The 23,594-nt window shown below is 31.5% G+C and overlaps 1 protein-coding gene and 2 long non-coding RNA genes across 4 annotated transcripts in view; 2 read left to right on the top strand and 1 right to left on the bottom strand.

The window, feature by feature from the left end:
• LOC139486225 (furin-like protease kpc-1) overlaps positions 1 to 23,594 on the top strand; it is a 43,856-nt gene that overhangs the window by 4,509 nt on the left and 15,753 nt on the right. Inside the window, exon 3 of one of the 2 annotated variants that reach the window (XM_071271014.1) lies at positions 19,941 to 20,021. The exons of the other annotated variant lie outside the window; for it this stretch is intronic. Within the exon in view, the coding sequence (XP_071127115.1) occupies positions 19,941 to 20,021 (81 nt within the window). The remainder of the gene's footprint in view (positions 1 to 19,940; positions 20,022 to 23,594) is intronic. 2 annotated transcript variants of the gene reach the window in all.
• On the bottom strand, positions 899 to 7,516 carry LOC139486223 (uncharacterized). The gene is made up of 3 exons (XR_011655515.1): positions 7,337 to 7,516; positions 3,606 to 3,699; positions 899 to 2,299 (listed from the first exon to the last, which is right to left on the bottom strand). It is a non-coding gene; the product is annotated as an uncharacterized lncRNA (long non-coding RNA).
• On the top strand, positions 11,447 to 17,131 carry LOC139486226 (uncharacterized). Its single transcript, XR_011655517.1, has 3 exons — positions 11,447 to 11,781; positions 15,419 to 15,506; positions 16,140 to 17,131. It is a non-coding gene; the product is annotated as an uncharacterized lncRNA (long non-coding RNA).

Genomic DNA, 23,594 nt, shown 5'->3' with positions numbered 1-23,594 from the left:
GGAACTCCATTTCTTCCCATGGGAAAATACTTTTCCCATGGGAACAATATTTTTTCCCATGGGAACAATATTTTTTCCCATGGGAACAATATTTTTTCCCATGGGAACAATATTTTTTCCCATGGGAACAATAATTTTTCCCATGGGAACAATAATTTTTCCCATGGGAACAATAATTTTTCCCTTGGGAACAATATGTTTTCCCATGGGAACAATAATTGTTCACATGGGAAGTGATATAACTAAAAAGAAAACATAAAAAAAATCCTCTAATTGCATGAGTGAAGCAATTTCACAAAACGGACTTAGTTATTATGGGTACAAGTATTTCTTTGAATCTTAATTGTAGAAATATATAATTGTGTGTTCTACGATTTTTGTCTTGGCATGCTTAATTGAAAGTAAATCACTACGTGTCAAAAATTTAACTACTATAAATTCAGAAATTATTGCTGTTTTTATTATTGTGAAAATAGTGACAGGGTTATAATCACAATAATATACACTTGCATATTGAAATTTTTTATGAACTAAACAGGATTATTCTAAATTTTGCACACAAAAAAATGATGAAATTGAGAAAAATCGCACTTACAATTGCTAGCAATAATTTCTGAATTTTCAGTATATAGTTTTGCATATATAGCTTTCACACCATTGCACACAGTGTCTTATGTTTATCCATTTGAATGTTTTTGTGTTTTTTTTCATGCAGACATTTAAATGTTGATAGGTCTTGCTCATTGTTGACGGCTGTTCAGTCACTGGCTGAAAATACCTTTATCTCTGGTTTTTAGTTGTCTCATTGGCAATCACATACCATATCCTTACTTAATTTCAACACTTCTTAATTTAAGTTATATACATTTGAGAATATCATTTTCAAAAAGACAAAACATTACAATTGGTATAACAAATAAGGCACTTGTGTTTTAATATTTCATCTTTCACTGAGATAACACCATCAAGTAAAATGTGTAAAACAAAAACAGAAAATTAAACAAACAGCAATAAAATAACTCAAGCAAGTGTCAATAAACCTGCACAAATAACATGAATAACATATCTAAGGTCATAAGCAAGTGACAATAAAACATACAGCAATAATATATCTAAGGTCATAAGCATAAACATGCAGCAATATAATACATTGTATATCTAAGGTCATAAGCAAAAGACAATCAACATACAGCAATAGTATATCTAAGGTCATAAGCATAAACATGCAGCAATAATATATCTAAGGTCATAAGCAAGTGACAATCAACATACAGCAATAATGTATCTAAGGTCAAAAGTATAAACATGCAGCAATAATATATCTAATTTCATAAGCATAAACATACAGCAATAATATATCTAAGGTTCTCTTATATTTGTCCTAAAAATGTTTGGCTCTAGCACCACTGTTGAAAAAGTAATGCCCCTTTTATCAACAATTTCCTCAGAGGAAAAAGAGTTTTCCTCAAGGGAAAAAGATTTCCCTTAGGGAATTTGCTGCATAATTATTTCCTTTGAGGAAATTCTTTTTCTTTTGAGGAAATTTGCCGCTTCAAATTTTCCTTTGAGGAAATTTCCTCTAAGGAAATCATTGTTCTTCAAATTTCCTCTAAGGAAATTTCTGAACATCAAATTTCTCTTAAGGAAATGTTTTTCCTCTATAAAAATTTCATAACAGTACAAACATTGACAAACAGTATAAATATATTTTCTCCTAGACTGAATTATTGATCATGTTGATACAAAAGATTATATAAAATAAACACTTTTCATGTCAAATTAACTTGTCTTCTGTTTCAGCTGCTGTGTATAATTATTCTACCCCCTACATAACAGTTCAGTGCATAAATAATTCCATTCACAAGACATCTTCCTTCAATTGGTTGAATAAATTTTGGCAACTTGTTCTTCAAACATCTTCTCTGTATATTTGATATGATGGAGAGCCATGTACATAATATTATGTACATAAATAGATAACGCATGTGTTTATTTCGACAACAAACATGACAAAGACACTATTTTTTTTCTTAATTTCTCCATAATCCATCAGTGAATATGTAGGTTGTTACATTTTACACCATTGTGTCCTTGTGCATCTTTGATAGTACTCCATTTTGTTTATAGCAATTTTGTAGAATTTTTTCTATTTCTTTTTCCAGAAAAACACACAATTGAGTTCATTTCACATTAATTAATCCAATTAGCACATTATGTAGAAAAGTATTAACAAATAAGTTTCCTCTTCAGTATAGACTTGCAGGACCTGACGATGATCATAAAAAGCAAGATATCTGACCTATAAATACACAAAATAAAAATAAAAAGTTATAAACATGATAAATGGAGAAAAAAACAGCAATATAAATAGGCTTATTTTATCATGTTTTAATTAAAGTCATAAGAAACCTCAAATTAAAAAACAATATGTATAATAATTATGTTTTTTTACTTATTTTTAATTGCTTGCTTCCAGGAAGCAATTCGCCGATACATATTTTCCATATACATAGTGACCCGAGCGTAACCCTCCTCGTAAAAATCCGGTGACCACAATATGCAAGGATCTGTCATTGAAATAAACAAATAGCTGATTATACATGTTAAACACGTGTCAATACCCATGCTTTTTGTGATTTGTTTACTATAAGGTGGCAATCGGTAAAACTCAGCTTCAAAACACGGCATTTAATGAGCAGCATTATTTGTTAAATCATAACAAACAGAGAGAAAAAAAAAATTGAACATTTATATGATATACTTGTGAAAATAATGATAAAATCGTGCACAGAGGACTAAGTTTATGATGTATACATGCATTGGTTCAAAAGTTGGACAAACTTTATTTTTCATCACTCACTCGTTTCATATGACTTTAACATTTGAGAAACTTTCATTTGATATTCTTACTTGTCATGCTTTATATGAGTTCTCTTATTTCAGTGCTTTGTGTCCAAGATTTAATATTCGTTGTTTAGTGCCTTGCAGTGATATTTAAAGTTTAGCCACTTGCAAAAGTTGTTATAGAATGTTCATATGCTGTGTTATTTGAACCACTGTCCTATATTATGGTCAGGTAAGAGGTTGAGTGCTCACAGACATGATATTTTTTTATTAATTGTTATTGTTTTTGAACATGTTGAACTAAATTGGATTGTTTAAATCTTTTCATGTTGGGATCTTTATTGGCTGACCTATAAAGGAAGTGTTGTCTCATTATTGAAGGCCAGCCCATCATTGGCCTTTAATTTCTTGCATCCACTTCTTTGAACTCTGGTGGATAAGTCACTCATTTACCATACCACATCTTCTTATTTTTATAAGAGTCATCATTCAAAGGCAATTACTTTTATCATGTTTATTACTGTAATTCAGAAATTATCCAGAGGTTTTTAGTAATGCGATTAATGTGACTGGGTGAGTATCGCAAAAATAAGAAATCATATTTTGATAACAGAAACATATATATATCATGTATATACATGATATATATAATTGATGCAGATTTTTTTTGTAATCACAATAAGTTGTCCATTCCCTGAAAAATCACAATAATAAAGGCAAGCAATAATTTCTGAATTTACAGTATATAGAAGTGGTCTTACCATTTAGGCCTTGTTGTATTCTGTTTATCTTGTTTTGTCGCTCATTTCTATTGAAACTGTTTATATTTTTCATTATTTTTCTATATTTCTTGTCCTATAAAACATAAAAAGGGTAAAAACTATTATTAAACATCAGTATTTTCTTTATATACAATAATATTTAATAAGAATGGAATATTTGTGCTATTTCATTTCACAAACTTTTTGTCAGTCATGACTTTCAAAGACTTTCACCCTGGTCAATAGTTTAAAAAACAAACATTCCCATACTTTTTCTTGGTGTTCGTACTAATTTTTCATTGGACAACAAAAACATGATTCAACTATTCTTCTATGATTTGTTTTGCTTGACTACTTTAAACTCTGAAATATTGTTTACACTGTATAATCTGTATGTGTCTCACTCGTCAAAATTTCAAATTAATATATAAATAACCAATAAGAATGCTATGCATGGCTCAGCTTGATACAAACGTACACTTTAAACCCTGAACAGTTGGAGCAAGTATGGACACAACATTCAATTCAAACTTTTCTCCATTGGTTAGAGGTATAGGGGGAGGGGGAGATCTCACAAACATGTTTAACCCCGCCGCATTTTGCGCCTGGCACAAGTTAGGAGCCTCTGGCCTTTGTAAGTCTTGTTTTATTTTAATTTTAGTTTCTTGTGTACACTTTGGAAATTAGTATGGCGTTCATTATCACTGAACTAGTATATATTTGTTTAGGGGCCAGCTGAAGGACGCTTCCGGGTGCGGGAATTTCTTGCTACATTGAAGACCTGTTGGTGACCTTCTGCTGTTGTTTTTTTATTTGGTCGGATTGTTGTCTCTTTGACAAATTCCCCATTTCCATTCTCAATTTTATGGATACAACTCTGAATTGTAAATTTGGATTGTGATTCGATAGTTGATGCAGCATAGGTTTCTGACATTGAATGAATGTGGTCCAAGTACTTAAAAATTTTAAATTGACAATTAACCTCTAAAATGGTCCAATATTCAAAATCTTAATACATGGTTAGATGCAGCATATCAACATGATCAAAGAACCCAAATAATTCATTATTTGATGAAATCAAATAAAGTTCAATTTTGGACCCTTTAGATCTCAATGTGGACCAATTTGTTAACGGGCCAAAATATCAAAAATCTAAATGAATGGTTAGATTCAGCATATCAAAGAACCCCATATATTCAATTTTTTGGAAATCAAACAAAGTAAAATATTGGACCCCAATTTGGACCAACTTGAAATTTGGGCCCATACTAAAAATCTAAGTAAATATTCAGATTCAGCATATTAACATGATTAAAGAACACCAAGAATTTAAATATTATTAAAATCAAAATAAGTTTAATTTTGGACCCTTTGAACCTTAAGATAGACCAATTTAAACAGGACCAAAAAACTAGGAAGCTTAATACACAATTAGATTTGGAATATATATATCAAAGAACCCCAATAATTCAATTTTCTATAAAATCAAACAAAGTTTAATATTGGCCCCTTTTGGCCCCTAATTCATGTAATTTCTAAACTCTGGACAAAAACTCTGGTCACAAACCCTGTGTTTGAGTTTCATAGATTTCTGTTAACTTATACTAAAAGTAATTATGCGAAAACCAAGTGTCTTCGGACTACGACGACTACATGATAAAATTAAGAATGGGAATGGGGAATGTGTCAAAGACCCCCCTTTTTTGGACTATCAATGCATTTGAATGGGGACATGTAATTACCCCCCCCCCTTTTTGTCCTGGGTTAGGAAACCCCTTTTTAAAATGACTGGATCCGCCCCTGAAGGGTCTATCATTAAGTTTGACAACTTCAGACATACTACTTTACCAAAAAAATTGACACATTTCATCCAATTTAATTCATTCTTTACTTGCTATTTCATCCATAATATTTTAAAGAAAGAAATTTGGAAGGAGTATGATTTTAATTTGCAAGTTATACACTATCCAAACTAGAGACCTAATAGAGTAGATATATACTTGACTAAGGGAGCTACCATTTGATTTTTAGGGGGGGGGGGGGGGGGGGCTAGGATGAAAAATTTTATCCTGCATTTTTTTTTAGCTGTAATCTCTGTCCTGCCTTTTTATTTTTCACTCTGTTCGTTCCTGCCTTTTTTTTTTTTTTTAGTTTATCCTGACTTTTTTTACCTAAATTGTCGTCCTGACTTTTTTGCTAGTGTCTCATCCTGTCTTTTTTTTTTCTCAAACAGTCAGGGGACTTACTTAAATGAGTGATTTTCTAAATCACTGATTTAAGTAACATTATTTCCATCAAGGTTGGAAGTTAGAGTTGTCTTTCTTTAATAATCACCTATTTAAGTAGTACAAATTAATCACTAGAAGAAGTGATTTAATTTTATTGTAGCTTTAAATATAGAATACTAATGATCCAGGGACTAATTATGTTTCTAAACTTATCAGAACCAACATCTGTGTTGTCTAGGATGACCAGGTCATTTCAGGTGATGACCTTGTACTGAATCTAGGATAATGACATAAAAATCACTTGTTTAAGTATCAGACCTCAATTTCCTTCCCAAAAATCACTTCTTTAAGTATCATTCTTTTAATTATCCCTACTAATTTCAACACCCCGGAACAGTGAGATTTTTATCACAACAGTAGAATTTTATTACATAATCTGAAAGATGAAACCTTGAACTTCACAGGAAAAATACTCCCACTGCTGGGAAAAATCTTTGAAGAAAGTATCAGTTCATTATGTAAAGCCATTATTATAGCATTTTTTCAACTAAAATAGAATTTTCAGCTAAATGATAGCATCAAAGGCAGAAACCTTTCTACTTAAAAGAAGCAAAAAGTTTATTTTTTTTTAATTTTACTAATTAAAAGATATTATTTAAACCAGATGTGTTTAAAATTTGGAAAAAAATACAAAATTTCAATTTGTGACAAAACCACAATTTTGCTACTCGAATAAGTGATTTAAAAATCACCTATTTCAGTAAGTCCCCTGACTGTCAAAACTCCTGTTCTGCCTATTTTTTTCAAATTTCATCCTAGCCCCCCATAAAAATCAAATGGTAGCTCCCTAATTTAAATCAAACTTGGGGTGACTGGCGACAAAGATTTAAGGAAATAGATGACAGTTTACCTACAATGATCTAGCTTCATGGCAATGGCATACATTACAGACTACATCATGTACATGGTCATTCTTAATTGTGTTTAAACTTTGGGAGTTCATTTTTTTTAATGTTTAAAGCTAACAATTTCAACTACATACATTTATCAAGATTTGATTCTACATTTATATATAATTGTGTATGTCACATGTATGTACATGATGTATTTTAATGTAAAGCATCTGAAAACTCATTAGCCGTTTTCATAGCCTATGCCTGAAAACAGAGATTTCTTATTAAGGAGAAAGCCCCGCCCCCCTTTTTGGTGTGAAATATTTTGTTGATTATTTAGGGAATCACTGAAGCATGACTGGAGCAAGCATCCCCCTCTGCCCCCCCCCCAAAAAAATAATTAAAAAAATGGAAATTTATGGATCTGCCCATGTCAACCTTTCACTCAGGTCATTGGTGAAGAGCTGTCACACAAAATAAATGATATCAAATGTTCATATGTATATGTTTTAGCTCGTGTAGGTGTAAGGAGGCAACCATTTGATTTGTAGGGCGAAAAGGGTGAATAATCTTGCCTTGTAAAACTTGTGCTATAAATAAAAATTAATACATTTCCATTTAAAAATCCGTCAGCCCAATCTCATCCAGTGAAATAGATTATTATCTGTTTTCGAAATTATATGGAAGTACTTAGTAGTTCAGACGCATTGCAAGGCATTTTTTCTAAGGAGACGTGTAGACTCATTTAATTGGGGGAATGGAACCAATAAATTGATAGGATCCGATATGATCTTCCCACTAAGGAGCACCTATTTTTTTAGGTAATTATTATTAGTGTCGGTGATCTCACAAGTAAATCAGAGAAAATATTGCATGCAAGTTAATAAGCAGAGAAGAGACAATTATCAACTTGTGTATTATTCATTTTCTCGCAGTTATTTACTGTAAATTAACTATATGTATATATATCCCAAAACAGGTGTTCGGTTCTAGTACTATACAATTTAGTAAAACTGCTATATTTTGGGGCCGAAAAGGGGTCTTACTGAACCTACTCCTTTATAAATCTTAAGTAGGAATGCGTGGGTTCCATCCATTTCATGAGACCTACACGGATTTTTTATAAAATAAATTTAAAAATTATAAATACAGTTTTCAATTCTTTCCCGGCATAGATAAAAAAAAATATGAAAATAAATAATCTTTTGAAAATAATACGATATGGTTTAATTATTTCACTTCATTATAATGATAAATCCTTTAGATTTGAAATGTTTAATTAAAACGAATTTATCATTTTGATCTACCGATTAACTTTAAATTGAAGTGACATGGTCAGTTAAGTAACCTCAGGCTGATTAGTTGCATGGCTGATTACCATCTTACAGGTGACCCAGTAATTTTCCATATGACACTAGCGTGTACCCTCGGGGTGTGTATAACTTATTTTTTGGGGAACATCCTGTCCACGTGTAATACTTAGCATATATTGCAACATTTGACATTAAACAAATTTCTTTGTAGCATCGGAGGCAATTTCATGTTCAACCACACAGAAAATTTCACACAAAAAATATGATAAAATCATAAGAAAAAGAATAAGAAATACTAACAAATAAATTTGGCATTAATAAAACGGGGATTCGTGTATTCAAGAGCTTATTTTCAGTGGACAACAACAAATGGAAGTTTTTAACGACCTTGACTGGCTATAATATATATATAGCACTTGCACGGTCGTTCCAGTGGACATATTTCATACCAGATTACTTATTCTTTTTATATATATATGACAATTATTGTTTAATCTGATACACGTACCTATAATGTACAGTATTTTGAACAGCTTCAAATATATGGGGTCCGTAGTAATACCGCAAAGGACCTCCTTAGTGCACTAAGAACAAAAATGTGCACTAAGGACCTGATGGAATGATACAACTGTTACAAAGGACATGGCATATAAAAATAGACTTTGTAAAAATTCATTATTTTAAATTTTACAATTATACCTTTTTTAATTAGAAAGTTATCTAATGTGTATTCGACACGTGCCTCAAAAAATTGATTGTCACCTTTTTAGTGTAATAGGTAGAAATTCACGTTCGCTGAACCTTGACCCGTTCATAATCTGCTAGTAAACTGTTTAAACATGTATATATGGTATTTCAAATTGTTCTTTATTTTTTTCCCATTTGTTTGTTTCTGCCGTATTTATTCTGTCTGTTATAATTTTTACTTCTAAAGTAATAAAGTATTTTCAACTCTTTTCAGTTTGGGAATTTTTAATCCTTTTAATTTTAAAAAGACAAATAATTGTGAACACTTCACGGAAAGTGAGGATTTATATTTGGTTGCTTAACGTCCAGTTGCCAATACTTCATTCATTTTTCTGATGTCAGGGACCATGCCTCACAGCAAGGTTTTATAAGGATAGAACATAGGCAAATGCAAATAGATTCTATTGACTATATCTTTGCTGCTTTGGTCTCTGCATGTATAATGATTCATTATGTTTTATGGGATACTTAACTTCTGTTCTACAAATTTTATATTAAAATATATTCTGATTTTTCATTTTTAATGAGATTTTAGTTTCTGTTGATTAGAGGCAGTACAAAAAACATGTTTTAATCATAATTAAGGTGACCCCCCCCCCCCCTGTCAACATGACACCCAACCACACCGCTTGAAAATCTTAAAATATTTTTTAATGTTATCTTTACTATATATATATATATTGAATAGGGTGACACGTTGTCGCTACATAATAACCAGATAAAATGGATCTTGTTTATACAAAAAATCTTTCAAGATTGTGGTTTCTCAAACATATGGGAGTCACAAAATTTTGTTAATAAAGAATGGTTAAAAACTGTCATAAAGCAGAGATTGCTATATCAATATATTCAGAACTGGAATTCCCTCATTTAAAATTCGTCAAAAGGTATAAACTACAAAAATTTAAAAAAAAAAACTTGAAATTGAAGAATATTTTAATATTTTGGACTTCAAAGACGCTTTTGTTTTTTGTCGATTTCAAACGACTAATACTAAGTTGCCGATTGAAACAGGAAGATGGCAAAACGTAATCAGAGAAAACCGCTTTTGCAGTCTATGTAACAATCGACAAATAGGTGACGAATATCATTTTATATTTGAATGCAAATTTTTCAATCAAAAACGAAAAGAGTTTTTAAATGCATATTTTACAAAACGGCAAAATACAGTTAAATTCTCTGAAGTTATGTCAAGTACAAGAAAACCAGTTCTGAAGAAGCTTTGTTTTTTTTTATAGAAAATATAAATACATGTGTTTGTCGGCCCGTGCTTGTACTCCTGGCTTGTAACTTTTGTAACCTCTCTCGCTTGTTTTGTACATATTGTAAATATTTATTGTTGTATTTGTTATCTCTGTACCGATGTAATGCATTTGCTTTATGAGAATAAAGATATATAAGTAACTTCTTTAAATATACACAAGTCATAATTACATTGGCCAGAGGGTAACTTGATAATTAGAGGATCAAAGGATTTAATTAAGACAATCCAAGACTGCTACCTCTATATTTTATTATACATATCTTTATTAGCCTCATTTAGGGTGATACAGCAATTGCAAAACGGGTAGATACGATCTGTAATCAAATAATTAAACTAATCAAAAGTTTATTTAGAGTAACCATATGCCGGATGAACAAAAAGTTTGCCATTTATTGAAAAACATATGGTTTTATATAACAAGAAAACTTCTCTAGTATTCTAAACATTTATCACGTACCCCCTCCCCCAAACCTCCGCTTCAAGCTCTAGATTCGCGCCTGCACATTGTGAATTATATTTCTTACATCACGATGCTTATTACATTATAAAATAAAATGGTATTCATCTTCAATTGTTGAAATAAAGATGAATTGTTAAAAAAAAAAGCATTGACATCAGTTTTAAAGTTATTGTTCATAGGAGACAGTTATGATTTATAGTCTCTTTTTAAAACGTAATATAATTTTACCTCTTGGAGTTTTTCTACATTACTTCTGTAATCGGATTTTGAAGAACCCCACGGACACCACATACTCTCATGCATATGTCACTCATTCAAGGTATAATGATAATATATGTAAACTCTTGTGTTGTTAACAAGGAAACGAAATCTCAAAAGCATTTTTGTCTCAATTTGTATCTCAAAATAGGGTTCTTTAATTTAAAAAAAAGCTTGCATAGCAATTTCCTTAAAAATAAAATATAACAAAGGCAAAGTTTTAAAACACAAAATTCATTTTTTTTTAATTTTTCTTTCATAAACTTGAAAATTTACCACGCTAAACCGTTAAGTTTATTCAACAACAACCATTAATTAATCAATAAGTAACGATAAAAAGACAATTGTGTATTGGATTAGGTTGATTGAACATGATGATTATTGAATTTGCAATAAGCCGTTGGTCACGTGCCGAGTGGCACGCGTTGATTAAAAAGTCATTTAACTTCAAAATTACAATATCTATTGATACCTAACTTTACAGATATGAGGTATTTAATCATATCCTCCTATATATCCATATTCTCTGTGATCTTAAAACATCGTTTTAGTGTCCTTAATGCAAAAACTTTCTTCTTAGTCAGCGCCTTTAAGAATTCTTTTGCGGTATTTCTACACACCGAAATATATGGCCTTATTGGTAAAATACCCACGTGAAAATACCACAGTGTTAGTGTCACTAATAGTCAAAATATTGTGCCGTGAAAACTGGAAATGAAGTTTAGCGGGACATAGGAAATTACAAAAATATTAGAATTGTTTACTTACATAGTGTAAGCGGGATGCGGGAATCTAAAAAAAATAAATAGTAACTATAAAGCGAGATCCGTGAACAGAACCCCCAAATGAGACCCCATTAGTTGTGGCTTATTTTTGGTCTTTTTTGCTAGTTTCCTTCCCCTACATTACTTGTAAGTTGATCGTTTTTGTAAAGCAGCACTCGAGGTTTGACAGTATATTACCAAGAAATGCACAAAATATTGAAAAAGAAGGTTTAGAAAATTTAAATAATGGTATGCACACACACTCCCCTGTCAGCACAGACAATTATATTTTTGTAAACGCGCCAAACTCATTTCTTCCACAGTGAGACAAGCTTTACAATGTTGATGGTGGTGAAAATCTAGTCCAAATAATTATTACGTCTTGCAAGGCTATTTTATTTCTGGAACGCTTTCCTCTGACGAAGCCGAAATGTGAAACCAAATCAACAAGAAGTCTAACATCTATAATAGAACTGAATATAAAATCGAAATGTAAATGGGGAATGTATCAAAAGACCAAAGAGCAGATAGCAGCCAAAGGGCACCAATGGGTCTTCAATGCAACGAGAAAATCCCACAACCCGAGAAGGGGTTCCTAACCAAAGACAAATGGGGGGGGGGGGGGGGGGGGTCCAACTACATGTCCCCATTCAATACAATACAATACAATATGCTTTATTTGAAAAACACTCCGTCACATTGACATGTGAAACAAGAGGTAAATTACAAAATACAATCACATACAATTAAAAAAAAAATAAAACAACTTAGAAATAAAATATATGGAAAATTACTTTATATTATAATATTTTAACATTATAATATTTTAGTTAACTTTGAAATGAATATAGACACATTTTTAAATAATAAGTTAATATTTGTCAATGACAGTTAGTCCTTTCATTTTTGCTTAATTCTGATATTTCACATAGTACTCTGGAATATGCTGATTTCTGATATTTTTTAACTAATAAAGAATTGCATTCAAATAAATAATGGAATTCATTGCCAATTACAGTTAAACACAGATTGCATGTCCTTTCTTCTTTTGGAATGACTTATACCATCTTCCCAGCTCTACTGTGATTTTACATTGCAGCATCTTAATTTTGAAATATATTTACGTTCGAATGGTGTTAATTTTAAAATTCAAATGCATTGATCGTCCAATAAAGAACAATGTAGAAAGGGGGGTTCCAACATGTCCAACCCTCAGACCCTCCTGGATCCCTGCCTGTGAGGCATGCTTTAGCTTGCCATTAATGTATACTAGTTGAGTGATAATGGACGTCATATTAAACTCTTTGATATTAAAAAAGAAACTAAAATAAAAATCATACAAAGGTCACAAAGGCCATAATCTGGCTCCTGACGTGGGAAAAGTGCAAAATGCAGTGGGGATGAAAGCCTTTACTGTAAATTCCTGAAATTACAATTATATAAATCATCTCACATCTTTGCGCATTTCTTGAAATTGGTCATATTAATAAATGCATGCAATATTTTCAGAAAATTTCAATAAATAGGCTTTTTAAAAAAAGTCAATCTTGTGCATGATTTATCAATGATTATACTTGCACAATTAACGCATGTTGTTCTCAAAACTAAGAGGTGTCTATGCTATTTATGACAATTTTCATGGTTCAGTGGTTATAGTTAAGTTTTTGTGTTTTGGTCTGTTTTTCTCATACCTTATGCAATAGGTCTACTATATTTGTTGTATGAAATGATTGTAAGGTGAACATGTCTAGTGGGATGATGTCATCTGACCTTGACCTCATTTTCATGGTTCAGTGGTCAAAATTAAGTTTTTGAGTTTTGGTCTTTATCTATTAAATACTATAAGCCATAGGTCAACTGTATTTGGTGTATAGAAATATTTTATGATCTATATGTCAGTGGCACAGGTTTTATTTGACCTTGATCTCATTTTCACGGTTCATTGATCAGTGTTTTTGTGATTTGGTCTATTTTTCTTAAACTATAAGTAATAGGTCAACTATAATTGTTGCATTGAAGCCTTGTTAGCTGTATATGTCTGCCTGGCATGGTTCATCTGACATTGAGGCTTAAATTAAAATATTATTTGTTTAACCTTTACCGACCGACTCTATAAATTCGTTCCGACTGAAAATCTTTTATTTGTATTTACCAGCAATATTTTGTTTTCATTATTTTTTGTTCCTCCCGAAAATCTTATATTTGTATTTCCTGCTCAAAACTTTTTTACCGGAATCCACAGGTTTTATCTTCCCCGTATAAGGTTAAGTCCATTTGGTATCACGTCAGCGTTTGGCATGAACACTTGCATTTAGAGATTCAAAGCTTTTGATTGAAGTCGATGTTGAAAGTATAACCAACGTTGCCCTTTATACTTGAAGAGCAGGGTTCATTCAAAAAAGTTTGTCCAATACAAAATTATCAACGTGTGTACAAAATATTTTGTTAACGGATGTTGTATCCTATATAACATGTATAAGGATGACGTTTAGTGATTCGTATATCCGGATGATTATGTTATTGCTGCCTATTACCAGCTTTGACATTTTATTTATATCTGAAATGAACCGAAGTCCTGTAAATTGGAGAATAATTGGCAGTAAAATCGCCAAGTTTTCCTTGCAGACCATTTATAAATGCGATGTAAAATATGTGACATTTGAGTTTCAAGTCTTTTAGCTTTTTTTTTATAACACCCGGACACACTCAGTCTCTAGGGTTGTAAATAAAGTAAGATAAATGCTTAGTTTTAGCTCTTTTAACTGGTTGCATGATGACGATGGTGGGAAATGCACTGCTGGGCAGTGGCTTTATATTCTAGTCAAATATTTTTTTTTTATTTCACAGATATCATCTCTGATAATTTCAGTTCAAATTTTGATAAAATTGGTAGAATGTCGGAATGACACATACTATAGATAGGGGTTGGAGGGTCCGGATCCTGAAATCCCGGGCTTTAAAACATGAAATCCTGAGCTCCCGAATTTAAATAAATTTAAATTCTGCATCCCAAAAATTAAAAAAAAAAACAATTCCTGGAAATCCTGAAATCCTGAGCTTAAAAACACCCAATCCCGAAGTCCCGATAAAGGTCCTACCCCCTAATAGATTGCACATAGTAAAGCTGTTTCACAAACCATGCTAGGGAGATATATATGATATTAATAAATCTTTCCGTCAAGTTAAGCGTACAAGGTACATGTACGTAGTACAAAATATCAGTGCAAGTTAAAACTCTTTAAAAGTTCCAGGCATATAATTGTTGAAAATATGCTCGAGCCCTATATTTTGATATTTAAAAACAAATAGAAGTGCATATAAATTAACTTCACATTATACATGATAATTTTTTTTCATAACTTCCTGGGACTATTCAGAAACTTTAATAAAAGTAAAGATTAGTAAAATCGATCATTCTTAAAACAAGAGCAAATACAGACAAAAATGATATCATTCAGATATTGTATCTATAAAATAAAATATTATACCTACCTGCCTACCCATGACAAAAAATGTACCGAGCCAAGTTATTTTATGGGAAAGAAAAATCAAATATTTTACCTACCTACCTACCTTGTTTCAAAAAATAGGGTCGGAAAAGGGCAAACAAACAATATTTTAATTTAGGCCTGACCTCATTCTCATGGTTCCTTAGTCTTTATTTATTTATATTGGTTAATGTTAAGTTTATGTGACAGTTGTGATAAAGCTTTATACTTAGGACTATCAACATATTATCAATGATTAGTAAAAGAAGGCGAGACATTTCAGCATGTGCACTCTTCTTATTAAACACACATTAATATACATCATGTACATTAAACAGCAAAAAAAAATATTGATGCAAGATGCCATTCAATAATAACTTTTACTCTTTTATGTATAGGACAAGAACTATAGAAGATACAGAGAAATTATAAACAGCAGAAATGATAGGCAATTTAAAATTTGCAGAAGCAAACTAAACCTAAATGGTAAGGCCACTTTTATTTTTTTTTTTTTTAAAGTTGTTGAACTTGAAAGATGATAATCATGATTACTATAAAAATTAAAAGATGTGGTATATTAAATATGAAAACTATCATGGCTTTAAGAAAGCAATTGTAGGCCTGTGACGACCTTCAATAATGAGAAAATCCATACCCTATAGTCAAAGTAGGCAGCTATAAAAGACCCAAAGATGAAAAATTGAAACAATCCAACATGTCCAAACTGTAAAACTAATTGCCTAGTTTATTACAAAATAAATTACAAAAAATAAATATAACCGGTATGAAACAACAACAACAACAACCACTAAATTTTAGTGTCAGACTAAACTTACAAAAACTACAGGCTCTGAACTTTGGACAGGCACAATAGGAATATGGCAACCTATGATGTAAATTTCCTGCAAACACAGACTGGACTAATGTAAATCAACTAATTTTTCGCGACTACTTTATTTTGCGTTTTATACTTTCTAGTCTACATCACAGCTAATTATTTTTCGCAAGGTTCAAGTTTACTTAATGAATTTTAATAAAGAAAGCTACATATGAAAAACATTTATTGCTGTTTCTCTCTCCATTTATAACATTTTATTTGTTTATTTTGTGTATTTATAGGTGATCAGACATCTTGGTTTTAACGATCAATAGGTCATTACTGAAGAGGAAACTTAAAGTTGAAATTTATTTACAAAGTGCATAATTGGATTAATTTGAACTGGAATGTGTGCTTTCCTGCAAAAAAGAAACAGGAAATTTCATCATTATCACATGATAATGCCAATAAACAAAATGGAGTTCTATCATAGATACACAAAAACACTATTGCATAAAAGCAACAACATATTATATATATTATTCGAAAGAAAGGAGAATGCAGAACAAATACTATTTTGTTGTTGAAAAAAGGAACACCAGTTTTATCCACTCATTTACATCGCTCCCTCATATCAAATATACGGAAGAAGATCATTGAAGAACAATTTGCAAAAATGTTTTCTCTTAGAATTGAAGGAAAATGTTAAGTGAATGGAATAATGTATTCACTGAATTCTTACGTAGTGGATTGAAAACTGTACACAAGCTGAAACAGAAGAAAATTCTAATTTAAAATAACACGAAAAGTGTATATTTTATTATTTAATCTGTAAATATATAAACAAATTCTTTAGAACACCACAAATGGTATGACATTCAAATTGGTTGCTTATTAAAGTATTGCATTGAAACAATTACATGAATTACAAAGAAAACAGAATCATTTGCCTCAAATTTTTGTTATAAATCATAGTTAAATTTTATAAAAAGTATGAACAATACCTAGATCTAAACAGTCAGACTTTATCAATTTTCAATGTCATTAAAATGTTGAGTCAAACATTTATGAAAGTTTTGAATATCATTTGCATCAACTATACAGTCTTGTAATAATTATATTCATACTGTTTGTATACATGGTATAGCGAAGAAATGTTTAACAAGAACAAATAAGGGAAATTTGATGTTCAGAAATTTCTTTAGAGGAAATTTGAAGAACAATGATTTCATTAGAGGAAATTTGTTGTCTTGAAGGAAATCTTTTTCCCTTGAAAAAACAATTTCCCTTGAGGAAAAAACAATTTCCCTTTGAGGAAAAATCTTTTTCCTTTAGGGGGACAAATATCAGGGAACCAATACCAACCAAGTTATCAACTTCATTTTGACTTAACTCCAAAAATTAAGGTGAACAACTTTTGCACTCATCGGAATTGCAAACTTGTCCCGGAGACAAATCTGCTTTTCTGAGATGTTTTACAAGGTTCCAAAAATGTGTTATCCCCTACAGCTTTCCATCCAGCTAAGGCAGAAGTATATTCTCTTTTATTCTCATATATCCAGTATTTGCAACAAATTGTAATTTTTCTGAAGAAAAAAATTCAAATGGAAAATAATGTTTGTATTGTACATGTTGTAATATAGTATGTTCCCATGGGAAGAAAAATTGTTCCTATGTGAAAAAAAATTGTTCCCATGGGAAGAAAAATTGTTCCCATGGGAAGAAGATTTGTTCCCATGGGAAGAAATATTGTTCCCATGGGAAGAAAAATTGTTCCCATGGGAAGAAAAATTGTTCCCATGGGAAGAATTAATTCCCATGGGAACTTTTTGTATTCATCTTTTCCCATGGGAACTTTAAAGTTCCTATGGGAACTCTAAACTTCCCATGGGAAAAGTAATTTTTCCCATGGGAACTTCCAATGTTCCCATGGGAAATTCTAATATTCCCATGGGAATTATCAAATTTCCCATGGGAAATGTACTTTTAATCAGCTGCAGTGACAAGAGTGACAACAGTGACAAGTTGGGACATATGGCATTTTTTTAATTTTTCAATAATCTATCACTGGGCAAATTTTTTTTTGGATATCTTGTAAACCGACAAAGTCAGATTTGCCGATACCGGAATGGCAAATTTGTCCCGCACAGTGTTTATAGGTCAATGGAACGGTCTTCAACACGGAGCCTTGGCTCACACCAAACAGCAAGCTATAAAGGGCCCCAAAAATGACTAGTGTAAAACCATTCAAACGGGAAAACCAACGGTCTAATCTATATAAAAAACAAGAAACGAGAAACTTATGAGCCACATCAACAAACGACAACTACTGAACATCAAAGTCCTGACTTACGACAGGTGCAAACAAATGCAGCGGGTTTAAACGTTTTAAAGGTACCAACCTCCACCCTTATCTGAAACAATAGTGTTACATCACAACATAGAAAGACACACTATAAAATATCAAATGAAATAGTTTAACTCAATCAAAATATATTAAAAAAAAGCATTACAAATAGTATCAACAGGTCATATTAACAAGAAAGTACGATTTGAGAGTACTCACAATTACTGACAGCTAGTAAAAAGCCGAAAACAATTAATAATAAAAAATCATGCATCAGAGACTAAAATCAACTAAAACACACCCCAGGGATTTAGTATTTAAAAGTCATGGACAGTCAAAGAAGACATGACTTGTGCAATGCCAAAAATAAATGTATCGACAGGCGATAGTTAGGAGTTAACTTCTTTATAGAAAAAAATGAACGTGGATATGTCTCTATACATCCCGCTTGAAAAGAATACAAATTAGTTGTTTTAATTTGCTGATGACAAAATCGATATTTGTGCCAATGTAAACTAAATTCAAAGATCTAATTACAACATTGGTAAGATAACCTTTACTAATAAGTTTGTTTAAAGGTTCGATGAGTTAACTCGGATCGCATAATGATTTCCGCGCTTTAAGTACAATATTGTCGTAAAATTTAGGATAAAAAATACCGTTTTTAATCAGTTTTCTACAGGTACAGTCAAATTTACTAATCAAATCTTTTTATCTATGAAAGAATTAGTAAATGTTTTAAGTAGTTTATGGCAACGAAATTATTAATAATTTACCAGTGATGCATTGATTACGTTCGTTAAAATCTATGACATCAGTACACACACAGGCATAACGAACGAGTTGGGATATATATACACCGTATCATGGAGCCAAAGGAACATCGCCGTCTAAAAAAGGAAAATTAACAATAGGGAATGGAAAATCGTCTCTTTTGTCGTAAATTTTAGTATGGAGTTTCCCTTTAGAAATTGAAATGTCTCAATCTAGAAACGGACAATTATATTTACTGCTGTTTATGTTTGATTTAGTTACAGTAAGTTCCTTTGGGTAAATTTCGGTAGTATATTTAGAAAACTCTGGATTATTTAACGAAACAATGTCATCAAAATAACGGTATGTATTGTTGAATGTATCAACCAAATGTAACAATGACGTGTCTTTACTGAGTTTGGTCATAAACTGAGATTCATAGCAATACAGGAAAAAATCTGCTATTAAAGGGGTGCAGTTAGTGCTCATAGGAATACCTACTACCTGTCGATACACGTAATCGCCGAAACGTACATATATGTTGTCCAGGAGAAAGTTTAAAGCTTCAATCATATCTTCACATTTCCAGTAAATGTATCTAGCATACTTTCCTTTTTCGTTACAGAAAAAGGCTGTAAACGAGTTACAGCAAATAAATTTGCAATGAGATTTTTCAAAAGACCATTTACACATGATTTAATTAAAAACCTATGACATTGAGCTAGGGCACAACGAACTTATGGTATGCTTATAAATAAAATCTTTAGAACGAGTGGGAATGTGAACAACCAAATAATGTTGATAATTATTTGAATTACGAAATTTCAATGTTAATCCTCTTAATGTTGTGTCCATTCTTTAAGATTTTGTTGTGATTGTGAACAAAGTTTTGATTTCAAAGTATCTTTAAAAATAAATAAAAGCATATGAACTTAACCTCGAAACCATCATTTACTTTTTTCTTGTCATATAAAAAAGTAAAACACAATTTATATCATTATAGATTTCCTGGGTTATACAAGAAAAGGCATATGTCAGAGTGAAAAGAACAGCAGATACAGAATGGCCCAACCTCTGGTATTTGGTATGTAATAGTTTCACAGGGTTAAATAATTTGTATTTGTTATAAAAACAAAGCGTAATACTGTCAACGCAAAATATCGTCAATGCAACCATTTGTTTTTACATTTTTACCTAGTTTGTTCACACATTGTTGGCAACATAATGAAATTTTATACGAACTACATACAATTGAGAGGTTAATCAAGCTATAAAACCAGATTTACCCCCCCCCCTCCATTTTCTACATAACCAAATGCCTGTTCCAAGTGAGGAATATGACTGTTGTTTTCCATTCGTTTGATGTGTTTGACCTTTTGATTTTGTCATTTGATAAGGGACTTCCGTTTTGAATTTTCCTTAGAGTTCGGTATTTTTGTTATCTTACTTTTTGCATTCATTGTTAGCTCACCTGGCTCAATGGGCCAAGTGAGCTTTTCTCATCACTTGGCGTCCGTCGTCGTCGTTGTCCGTCGTTGTCAATTACTTTTACAAAAATCTTTTCCTTTGAAACTACTGGGCCAAATTTAACCAAACTTGGGCAACAATCATCATTTGGGTATCTAGTTTAAATAATGTGTCCGACGACCCCGCCTGCCAACCAACATGGCCGCCATGGCTAAAAATAGAACATAGGGGGTAAAATGCAGTTTTTGGCTTATGTCTCTGAAACTAAAGCACTTAAAGTATATCTGACGGGGTAAACATGTTCATCAGGTTTAGATCTATCTGCCCTGTTATTTTTAGACGAATCAGACAACCTGTTGTTGGGTTGCTGCCCCATAAATAGTAATTTTAAGGAAATTTTGCAGTTTTTGGTTATTATCTGGAATCGTATTATAAATAGAGATAAACTGTAAACAGCAATAATGTTTAGCAAAGTAAGATCTACAAATGAATCAACAGTTGACCCCTTAAGGAGTAATTGCCCTGTATAATCAATGTTTTACAATTTTTCGTAAATTTTTGTAATCTTTTACAAAAATCTTCTTCTCTGAAACTACATAGACAAATTCAACCAAACTTGGGCACAATCATCATTAGGGTATCTAGTTTAAAAAATGTGTCCGATGACCCCACTTGCCAACCAACATGGCCGACATGGCTAAAAATAGAATATAGGGGTACAATGCAGTTTTTGGCTGATATGTTTGAAACGAAAGCATTTAGAGCAAATAAGAGTGAGTAAAATTGTTCATCAAGTTAAGATCTATCTGCCTTGAAATTTTCAGACAAATCAGACAACCTGTTGTTGGGTTGCTGCCCCTGAATTGGTAATTTTAAGGAAATTTTGCAGTTTTTGGTTATTATCTTGAATATTATTTTAGATATAGATAAACTGTAAACAGCAATAACGTTTAGCAAAGTAAGATCTACAAATAAATTACTTGACCAAAATTGTCAATTGACCCCGAAAGGAGTTATTACCTTTGAAAATCAATTTTTTACAATTTTTCGTAAATTTTTGTTATCTTTTACAAAAATCTGCTCCTCTGAAACAACTGAGACAAATTTAACCAAACTTGGCCACAATCATCATTAGAGTATTTAGTTTAATGAATGTGTCCGATCACTCTGCCTGCCAACCAACATTGCCGACATGGCTAAAAATAGAACCTTGGGGTAAAATGCAGTTTTTGGCTTGTATCTCTGAAACTCAAGTTAAAGTATAATGGTGGCATTATTTCATTCATCAATTGTGAACAAAAATATCAGGTGAGCGACACAGGCTCCTTGGAGCCTCTATTTTTGTTTAAGAAAAAAAAACGGTTATCGTTGTTTAGCTGTTTGATATATATTTATATCAATATGTTAATATTTCATTTCTGATCAAAGCCGTGTTCAGTTTTGTCGAAACTTATAGCATGACACAAGGTAAATATGATACGTTATAATACTTAAGTCGAAATAACAAATACGAAAAATCATGTTTTCAGTGCGATATTTCATACATTGGGAATGTTTTCTTATGTTTACTGTCAGAGAAAAACACCACCCAGCTAGTTCACGATTATAGATGATTACACTGAATATGTATGCCATGTTGAAACAACTATTCACTTTGTTGTTAAAAAAAATGTCAGTATTGTATTTTAACAAGCATGAATTAATAGATTCCAACTACCAAAAAAATTAAATGTTTGATTGGTGATGAAGTGTATATGTACGGTTATATGAGAAATAATCGACAATCCGCTATTGTGTAATGAGTTAGGACCTGCTATATAATTTAGCAGCGTATGTCATAGATCACGTTTGAAGAAGGATCTGTTATAGGATTAAACACATTTTTTCTAGAGGTTATTGATGTGTAAACCGGGGCGATTAACTCACAAACTGAATAAAAGTCCGAAGGACTTTTATGTTGAGTTTGTGAGTAAGAGCCCCGGTTTACACACCAATAACCTCTAGAAAAAATGTGTTTAATCCTTATAATTCTTCAGCCAAATATTTGTGATATTTAATAAACATATTTTTTTATGATGGCTACTATATATATTACCATCAAAAGCACAATAACAAGTCGTATCTAAGGAGTACGCCGCCCTCTTGACTTTCTAAAAACCATAAATGTCAGATAAATACAACGGAATCTTAAATAAAATAGCACCTACCTCAAAAACTTCATTTTAATTAAATGTTATTTGAATTTGAAGCGTACACGTAACGAAATAATCTTTCCCTTGAAAATTTCTATTCGTATGACGTCGTGTTTTGCCATGACGTAAATTCGCCAAATCCTTCATGAAATTTCGCGGAATTTATTAAATTTTATTTTTATACATTTTCGAATCTTAGTGAATTAAATTTCTTTCTTTTTTTTTTTGGTTATATATGCACTAGAATAGTCACAACTGTTATGCAATTGTTTTTAAATCTCAAATTGCTGAAAATCCTGGGATCACTGCAAGCTTGTGTATCGCGCATGAATGATCATGAATAGATTACAAAAGTAGTTTCGGGAACATGGTTTATCGAAGTGTAAACTTAGAGAAAAATTCTAATTGACCAATCCAATTTAAGTATTTATAGATATGCAAATCATATAAGAATTATTAACTATTCTAGTGCAATCTTCATGTAACAGTGTTTTTGATAGGCTAAAATTTAACGTCATATCATCAATTGATATGTCCTGGGAAGCAATTTGTAATTCCTGGAATTCACAAATGTTCGATTAATGTAATTTTGATTAATGGTGTTTTAATAATGGCAAAAAAAATCAACGTTTATTTGTTCACTAATAATTAATTGCTCTAGACTTTTATGTTTTCTTGGCTTTGTCTTTCGGTTTTAATAATGCCAAGATCGTTCGCTATGGCATTGTCTGTAGTGTCAATGCACGTTATCCATGCTTAACTGGTAAACTATGAGTTCAAGAATTTTGTTGCCATAGACTACTTAACATTGCTACAATTTTTTTCATATATACGAGTATATTGTTCTGACGTCTGACTTCATGTTTCGGCAGAACATTATCACTGACTTGATAACACATCCTAATGTATACGTTGATGTTGTTAAAAGAACTCGTATAATCATAAACTCTCTATGTCATGTATGTACACTTATTTATTCTTTGAATATACTTATTCTT

The sequence above is a fragment of the Mytilus edulis genome, chromosome 8 (assembly GCF_963676685.1).
Source record: "Mytilus edulis chromosome 8, xbMytEdul2.2, whole genome shotgun sequence".
Lineage (NCBI taxonomy): Eukaryota > Metazoa > Mollusca > Bivalvia > Mytilida > Mytilidae > Mytilus > Mytilus edulis.
This window is presented reverse-complemented; position numbering and strand designations above follow the sequence as displayed.